At 31.8% G+C, this 10,143-nt stretch overlaps 1 protein-coding gene across 1 annotated transcript; it reads right to left on the bottom strand.

The window, feature by feature from the left end:
* Positions 1-2,082: 2,082 nt before the first annotated feature.
* On the bottom strand, positions 2,083-6,511 carry LOC145113221 (uncharacterized). The gene is made up of 5 exons (XM_079049335.1): positions 6,415-6,511; positions 3,665-4,404; positions 3,438-3,590; positions 3,113-3,362; positions 2,083-3,038 (listed from the first exon to the last, which is right to left on the bottom strand). The coding sequence occupies exons 1-5, from the start codon at positions 6,509-6,511 to the stop codon at positions 2,083-2,085; spliced, it is 2,196 nt and encodes a 731-aa protein (XP_078905461.1).
* Between the last annotated feature and the right edge of the window lie 3,632 nt (positions 6,512-10,143).

Consider the following 10,143-nt stretch of genomic DNA (forward strand, 5'->3'; position numbering starts at 1 on the left):
GTTTAAACTGTGAATTGACTGCATTGTGCTGTGAATTTTTTATAACTTGTGTTAAAATATGAATGATTTATGTATAAATTTTTGTGTTAATTTTCTTATGAATATATTTATTTTTTTGTTGTATAAATTTGTAAGAATCCACAAGTTTTTATAATTGTTTTGCATTAAATTCAAAACGAGTGAATTAATAGGCTTTAGTAGACTATGCATGTAGTATTTAAGTTGTTAATGCATGACTTTATTTACATGTCTGATTTGGAAGAAATGACGGCTACTATGTTGATACAGGTGGTTGGTGACTGCATGTGGTGGTAGAGTTTGAGTTTTTGACTTCTTTGAATTAGTGAATATTGTAAAACAATTTGTATTAAGTTGTGAATTTTTTGCATTAAACGGTAAATGGACTGTGTAAATCTGTATTTTATATAAGTTTTGTGTTCAAATATGAGAGCATATACGGATGAAAATATTAGACTATAAAAATTATAAGTTTGCTCTTTTCATACCAAAAACACAAAAAATTAGGATTTTAACATGTTTAACAAGAGTATCGTGTAAATATTTACTAATTAATTTGGGTTCTTAGGGTTCTTAATCTTTTATGGTTCTCATTTGAACCACTCCCTACACACACACACACACATATATATATATATATATATATATATATATATATATATATATATATATGTATATATATATATATATATATATATATATATATATATATATATATATATATATAACCCTTATGGGCAAGTTTTGTCAAAAACAAATTACTGAAATAGTCCCTGTGGTTTGGCTAAAGTTGGGCGTTTGGTCCCTATCTTTTGTTTTGCACTTGGACCATTCTCACCTTTTCTTTTTATTACTTGCCTGGTCCCTGGGTCCGTTAGTCGTCAATTCCAAACGTTAAGTCCCCCACGTGCTTCACACATGAGGGGTATTTTCGTCATTTTATATAAAAAAAACCTATTAGAACACCCCTAAACCCTGATTCTCTCTATTTTCAAATACGCCTTTTCTTCATCTCTTTCATTTCCTCTTCTGTGAAGTGTCGATCGACCCTAATGGAAAAAACCTGCAAGTGTGGTCAAGTTGGTGTGATACGAAGACCGACTACCAAGAAAAACCCTGGAAGACTTTTCTCTTGTTGTACTGGGAAGGTAAGGGCAATTTCTTCTTAAGTATATCTATATATCACATACCTTTAACACACAACAAATTACTCAAAATGCAGGGAGCAAAATGTGGTTTTATAGATTGGGTTGATGAGGACAACTTTAATGGTGAAAAAACTGAAAAAAGTATCTACCCGGATTTGCAGAAGTCATTGGACGAGCTTCAACATGATAATAGGGCCTTGAGGCTGTTATTAGTGTTCAGTTGGGTTTTTTTGTGTCAATTTTAATTTACAAGCTTTAATTTATGCTATCAATGTACTTATCTTTTGTTTCATCAAGGCAGTAATGTAATAGAATGGCAATGTATGAATGGCATTGACTATTGGAATAGAATTATCTGTTGGAATGCAATTTTCTTTTGGAATGGAATTGATTGTTTTATAATGGAATGGAATGTAGTGATTTTTAATGGAATGAAATTGAGTGGTTTGTACTGGAATGCAATTGATTGTTTTATAATGGAATGGAATGGAATTGACTATTTTATAATGGAATGGAATTGAGTGGTTTGTAATGGAATGCAATTAACTGGTTTTCTATTGGAATGGAATTGAATTGAATTGAATGATTGAATAGAATTGAATGGTATTGAATTACAATGGAATTGAATTGAATGATTGATGAAATTGAATTGAATGATTGAATAGAATTGAATTAAATTGTATGGAATTAAAACAAAAACATAGCAACAGATTAATAGCACCAATTGTTCATACCATAATTGAAAATAGAGATACATTAAAAGTCATACCATACATAGACAACAGGTCCCAAAAGTCATACCATAATTGTTGATAACACAAACACAAAACATAATGACAAATATAACAAACACAAAAGATCATAACACATAATAGGTTTATAACACAGACACAAAATATGAAAACACAGTCATAACTTAAGCAATAATCTTCCCTTTCTTCTCAACCTTCCTTTTCCTGCTTGAAATTCCATCACATGCACTTTGAGTTCCACTTTTCCTACCACCACCTGCACTTTGAGCTTTCTTTCCAACATTCCCTTTTTTGCTTGAACTACCATCACCTTCACTTTGATCTTTCTTCCCATCCTTCCCTTTTTTGCTTGAACTACCATCACCTACACTTTTAGCTTTCTTCACATCCTTCCCTTTCTTGCTGGAAGTATCATCATATGCACTTTGACCTTTGCAGCTTCTTTTATTATGACCAAGTTTTTTGCATTCTGAACATGTCACACTCTTGTCCTTCCTTGATGCCCTACCACCCTTCACCACATCTTCTAATTCAAAAGTTGGCTTCCTTCTTTTCTTCCTTGGTCTTCCAATGGGGACATGATGATTGGGAGGAAGCAAAGTGGTTGGACATGGAAACTTTTCCCACATTCTTCTTCCTTTAATTGGTTCAATCTTGAAAGAATACATTTCCTTCCAAGTTTTTAACCAGTAAGTAGAATGAACCCATTCTTCAGGTAAGCCAACATTCTGCTTATTTTTTCGCATGTCCCATATAGCAACAAGGGCATGTTTACAGGGTATACCAGTGAGTTTCCATATTCTATAAGAACATGTGTGCTGAACCATGTCTACCACACATTGGTCCATCCATGGACCATTCACCTGATATTTTCCATTCCCACAGAACTTACCCACACATTGAGCTGCATCAGATTTGTTTTTTTCAAGCACACTTGTTGCAGTTGGAGTTAATGGCCCAACAACCTTATCAATTACCTTTTGGACACTCACAATCCTTAACATAAGGTACTCTCTAATGAACTCAAGGCATGTGATAATTGGTTGGTCACGTGCTTTCTTAATTTTATTATTTATGGTCTCACACAAGTTATTCAGAAGCCCATCACAATGAGCCCTCCCTACAATATAAATAAAAATTTATGTGAGAAAGTGAATCATTTGGTAACAATTAACCCAACAAAATAAAACAAACCTGTGAAGTGTTCCCTAGACCAATGCTGAGGTGGAATAGCTTTGACCCATTCGTAGCAGTCATTGTTTAACTTTCTTAACTCTTCAATAGCATGGTTGAATTCTTGTATTGTTGTTGTAATTGCACAGTTCCACAACATGTCCTGAAACAACTTTCCCCTCCACATTTTCTTCATGTTTTCATGAATGTGTCGTAGACAAAACCTATGTTCTGTACATGGATACAATGTACCAATTGCTTGCAACAAGCACTGTACAAAAATAAACAACATTAGATGTAATGTATACAATGTACAATAAGAACCAAGTCCATTTAAATTACTTACCTTCTGTCTGTCAGATATAAAGGTAAAGTTGAAATTAACTTGCAAATCAATGTCATCACCCAAGCACCTTAAGAACCAAGTCCGTGAATTTATATTCTCAGCCTCTACAATAGCATATGCCAAAGGATATGTACAGTTATTTCCATCAAGACCCTAAACATAGTGAAGGAGTTAGTAATTTAAATAAAATGGAATAAAATGACACAAGATATGTATTTACATCTTACCACTGCTGTGAGTATCATTCCAGGATAAGGCCCTTTCATAAAAGTCCCATCCAAACCAAGATAATCTCTTTTACCAGCTAGAAAACCTTTCTTCAATGGCCCTAGACAGATGTAGATCCGTTTGAAAGTTCTAGTCTCAGAAGTTGGGTTTGGCTCACTTTCGACCTCTATCTTAACTGTTGTCCCTGGTTTTCGAGTGTGAAGTTCTTGAACATAGTCTCTTAGTGTAGTATATTGCCCTGCATAATCGCCCCTTACTTGATTCAATGCTTTTGTTTTAGCCCTAAATACCTTCATCTTCAAAATATCTACTTGGTATTCACGTTGAAGTTGTTCTTGTAAAGCTCGTGTAGGGACTGTAGGGTTGCTTTCAATCTGCTGCATTATTTTCTTTGCCAAGAACTTGTAGGTACAAGCTTTCACATTTCTTGTTTGTAGACATCTATGCCCTTTTTCGTAGGTCTTGATCTCCCAGTCAACATCTTGTTCCCACTTGCTAGCATAAAGTACCCATGGACACTTGTTTTCTTCACTTTCTTTATTGCTTTGATTGGGCCCACATGGGTCAAGTTGACCAAGGTCTGGGATAGTACCTTTACAAATAGCTCTCACTCTGTTTTTGTCATTTTTTATGAAGTCTAGTTCCCTCCTTGTCTCCGAAACATGTTTTCTTATTGCATCTTTCAATTCTTCAGATGAGGTGAATTTTTGGTACACATAGAATGGATCACTAACTCTTGCTTCAAAATATTCATGTTTAGTTGAAGAGATGATCAAAAAATTAGAGTAAATTATAGTTTTGGTCCCCGTGGTTTGGTCAGAATCGTAGTTTCAGTCCAATCTTTGAAAATTTAACAAGATGTATCTCTGTAGGTTAAATAAATTGCACTGCACATCCTTAGTTCCTTCGTAAAAACCATTTTACCCTTTTATATTTTTGTTTTTCTTATATATATATATATATATATATATATATATATATATATATATATATATATATATATATATATATAGATGTTATTGTTTAACTTTTTTTTTATATTTTTTTTCTTACATTTTATTTTTTTATTTATATTTTTTATTATTTAGATTTTATTTGACATTTCTTCGAATATATTGTTTAATTTTTTTTTACATTTTGTTTGTTTATATGTTTTTGATGTTTTTTGAATAATTTTTTCTAGTTTTTTTTGACGTGTTGTTTGAATACATTTTTATTTTTTTGATAATTTGTTTGTTTATATTTTTTAAAATGTTTTTTGTAAAAAAGTTCGTTAAATTTGAATATTTTTAACAATGATTAGGTATACAATTATTTATTTAATAGGATTAATGGATAGGCTAACCGAAATTTGAAAATAGATTTCAAGTTATATAATGGCTAATTGGAAACCATATGACTCGAAAACGAACAAAATTTATAAAATTAAAAAATGAACTCGAAAACATTGGCATATGTGTTTGAGTTATAGGAATTTTGATTATTATTTGACATTCGGAATGCACTATAAAAAATTTTTAAAACTAAAAAAATTGAACTCGAAGCAATTGACACTCGTTTGAACTTTGGCTATTCTATACAATAACCCTATTAAAATAAATAATTTTATACCTAATATTTGTTAATCATATGCACTTTAACAAAATTTTGAACACTTTTTATACAAAAATATTGATAAATTTTTTTACAAAAGTATACAAAAAAAAATCAAAAAACATTAAAAATATATTCGAACAAAACATCAAAAAAAAAAAACTAGAAAAGTTATTCAAAAAAATCTAAACGAACAAAATATAAAAAACATTAAAAAATATATTCGAATAAAATTTCAAAAACAAATATAAATTATAAAAATATAAATAAATAAAATAAAATGTAAGCAGCATAATATTAAAAAATTAATATATATATATATATATATATATATATATATATATATATATATATATATATATATATAAAGGTAAAATAAAAATTAAAATATAAAAGTAAGGGTAAATAGGTCTTTTTAAATGGACTAAGGATGTGCAGTATAATTTCCGTAAACCACGGTGATGCATTTTGTCAAACTTTCAAAGATTGGACTGTCGGTACGATTCTGAGCAAACTACAGGGACCAAAACTGTAATATACTCAAAAAATTATAATCATTCCAACACATGCGTTGAGAGCCCAACTTGGAAGTTTTAAAGGCCCGTCAATTACAAACTTTCAATTTTATTAGCCGGATTGTTAACTTTGTGGCCCATTCCAATTTTTAATTATCATGCTTTTTCCTTGGTATCCTATATACTCAACAACTTGACAAATAGATACAGCGAAAGATTATTCACACAGGCACACTTCAGAAGTCAAAGGCCCTACACAAATCAAAAATCAAAAATAAAACGCTGCATTTTATCCCTTTTGCTGTGGAGAATCACGAAGTCAAAAAGAGAAAGGAAAACGTTTCCAATTTCATGACATGGGGATATCATGAACTTTTTACGGATTTTCTGGAATTAAAAAGAGTCACCACAAATATCCTTATTCCTCCATATCAGCCTCTACACTAAACCAAACCACCACACGCATCATTACCATTTACCAGCCCTTCACCACCTCACATCGCCATACACCAACCACCATAACTACCAACACAAGCACAATGACGAAGACCACCCTTATTCCTCCACAAACACCACATCCATCAGAACCACCGAACCAACACCTTAACACCACCCTTTCTCCATCTCTACACTATTAAAACCTGCATAGAAATCACCCACCATCCTCTTCACCCCAACATCATCAATCTCCCCTGTCATAACACCATCATCATCGGTTATGCTCGACGATTCTGACATGTGGTTGTGTAAAATCGAGAGGGAGGAGTTGAGATATTTGGTGTCGATCCATGGGCAGATCTAGTATATATCCAGGGGTAGCCCGGGATGCCCCTCAAAAAAATTTCAGTAATTTAATTGTTTTTGGATTTTTTTTTTCATATTGTATATTACAAGATTTTTTTTTGTCGGGATACCCTTTACTTTAATCATGGCTCCGCCAGTCGATCGAATTTTAAAACAAGAAAAGGGGTCGATTACTCGATTTCTGTTTTGTTGGGGGCAGGGATATAAACGCAGAAAGCAAGCAACGATCCAAGAAGAGTGTGGGCTGCTTTTTCTTTTGTGGGCTACACGCCTACACATGTAGGCAAAGGCAACATGGAAGTATTTTTGCAGGAGTAAATAAAAAATCGAACCGTATCTAAAAATAATCGAAAAACAGTAGAAATTGAAACTGAGAAGAACACAGAAGGTGCGGTTTTAATTTTTCAAATTTATAAATTTTCGGTACAGTTTGGTTTTTGATATTCTAATAACTGCAAATAACCTTACCGCAATAAATCTAATATATTAAATATTTATATATAATATTTATTATTTAAGTTATTTGTTTGATGGTGTTTTAAATTATCTTGAGCTCTAAAAGAATATGATTTGATGATGTTTTAACTTTTAACGCAAGTTATTGAAATTTGACGTTTTTAAGATGTCAATTGTTTAGTGCTTAATTTGTTAGTTTGTTAATGTTTTAAGTTTTTGTCTATATCCTATTGGTTTTTATATTGTTACAACCAATATTCTTTGAACTTTTAAAACCGTAAGAAAATGATCAAATCCACATGGTTAAAAACACATAAAAAAAAACCCCACCAAAGTCACATGGTTAAAAATCGCAACTGCATGAAACCAAACCGTATAACCACACCGTTAAATAGCACTATTTTGTTTTCTAAAATTTAATAACGGCATTTATGGTAAGCAGCAGTTCGTTTTTGACCAATAAGCGTTCCAAAATCACCCCTATGTTTTTGTTTTTTTTAGTTCACTTGAATTATTCCTATCATTTAAATAAGTATGTTAACCATCGATTATATTAGGATTATTTTTGTTCAATTAGCTATCATGGAGTAATTTTTGTAGAGTTTAGTTGACGTGGGTTAAATTATAATTTCAATGCTTGTAAAATTGATAGACGCAATGGATGGTATAGTACGATGTTTAGTTGCAGCTTATTTTAATATCACTTGATGAAATTTGATAAATCAAGTGAATGCTTGTTTTTCGGCCAACAACCGCCATTTAAGGTTTATTAAATTTCTTATAGAGAAGTTTTGGATGACAAACATGAATGGGTTTTCGTTATTTCATTCAAAATTATTTTTAATTCTACTTCATAGAGATATGGTTAATTGATTTTAAACATAATGATAATACCGATGGGTAATTGGTAAATTTAGTGTTAATTGATTAATTGTATAAGATGAATCATTGAACCAGAAAAGTCAACCAAATCTTAGGGGTCGTTTGATAGTTGCTGACTGAGTTAGAACTGACTGGGTTAAAAGCTGACTGAGTTAGAAGTTCTGACTGAGTTAACTTCTGACTCAAACTTGTTGTTTGATTTTACATTTGACTAACAGTGCAAAATGACTATATTACCCTCAAACAATAATTTTTATAATAATTCTTTTATGATTTACCATTTAACTTGTAACATTACATTTTTTTTATAACATTACAACTAGTGTTATACCCGTAAATTTGAACGATTGAGCTTATTACAAAAAGTAATTAATACATAATGAAAATGACTCAAATATGAGTTTTAGTCAAAATTTAAAGGAAGAGTGAAATATGGCTTATAGATAAAAAAAATGTGTAAGGACTTGTACTTCGATAATGATAGACTTGGGCATGATCGTTATTACTACCATAAAAAAAATGAAAATTTTGAAACAATTCTACACCAAAAGTCCAAAAAACTGAGATGAATTAACCTAACTAACTTCCATCATTTTCTTTTTTTTTCTCTACGCCATATTCTTTTTCATTATCAGTGGCATATGAATCTTCATCAACTGGGATGAAACAACTCTACATCAAGGTCTGTTTTAAAAGTTATCCTGCTTCTTTTTCTTCTTATAATCAACAACCTGTTGTCAAAGAATGTATCAATATCAGCACCAACACATACACATTTATATTATTCAAGTCCTTCAAGGTAGGTTCAACATAATCTTTATCATCAAATTCTATGGTTAATAACTTCCTTTTGTATCATCTAGATATTCAAATGCCACTTTACTCTATTGAATGAGCATACCAATAACTACTTAACCCACAATGCTTTTTGTATCAAATAAATATGCATTATAGTAACATATTGCCTCATTTAACTTGATCAAGTTGGTGAAAAACTTCAGTGTAAAATACTTTAATGAGATCATGCAAATGATTTTATATGTGGATACAAATAGTTGGGAATTACTCCAAAAAAAGCACTCATATTGCTTTAAAGAATTATTGGATTCTATAATTTTGTGTACTAATAACTCGCTTGCTTTAGAACATCCAATAGTAAAGATATAAACTTGTAATAGTAAAGCTATAAACTTGCAATCAAGGAATAAAACATAAAATCTGTCATCTGTAATCAGAAAGAAAAAAAACCTGATTCGAAGTTACATGAGGTGGAGATCAAGAACATAGGAAATGAGCAGTAGTGGTGGTCGATGCGGTAGGTAATGATGGAGACAAGGAGGGTGACAACAGCGATCAGAGGTTGAAGTCGATGGTCGGATGCAACTTGTGAACACAGAGGCGATGTCTTCCTCCTTTGCCCTTTTGACGCTTTCTTCCTCTCGATCGGCTTGCTGCCTTGCTCTCCCACTTCCTTATTATATTTTTACTCATTTATCATACAATTTGTACCATAAGAGATTCACAGCAACAACAACAGCACAACAACAACACAACAACAGCACCAAACGAAAAAATATCAGAAAAAAAATCATCAATACTTCACTAAATCTAGCGTAATCAAAGAAGTACAAAAAAAAAAGTTGAACATCACAGCAAAAATCCAACATCTCAGTAAAATTCAAGCACAAAAAATTGGAGAAAAAAGGTATGAAAACTCACATGTTCGGAATCTTGGTGGTTTCCTGTTGAATGGTCGGAGAAGCTGACACCGTCGAGCAACATATCGAAATTGAAAACAACACGTGAACTTGATAGCAGCAGTCGTCGATGGATGTTCTTCCCGTGGAGGCATTCAATCGTAGGGCAAAATCGGAAAGATGAGTGTTTTGTCACATTTTGTCCCGGTCCAGCAAATGAAAAGGTATGACCGAATCAGCTCCAAAGCTTGGACCGAGTCCACAGCTTGGACCGAGTCTTTGATTGTAAAATGATCATCAAACATGTTGATTAAGTTTTTTTGGACCGGGTCCTTTATTGGACCCAGTTAGAGGCTATATCAAACGAGCCCTTATTTTTCTCTTATTTGCTAAATCACAAATTTGGTTGTTTGTTTCTTAATTCACTTTGGTTTTATATTGTGTTATTAAATTTTCTTTGAGTTTGTTTTAAAAAAAATAGTTTCTTTGCAAAATTATATTTCATATTAGTTTTAAAAATTTAGTTTCTTT

The sequence above is a fragment of the Lactuca virosa genome, chromosome 5 (genome assembly GCF_052849685.1).
Source record: "Lactuca virosa cultivar CGN04683 chromosome 5, Lactuca_virosa_CGN04683_v6, whole genome shotgun sequence".
In the NCBI taxonomy this organism is placed as follows: Eukaryota; Viridiplantae; Streptophyta; class Magnoliopsida; order Asterales; family Asteraceae; genus Lactuca; species Lactuca virosa.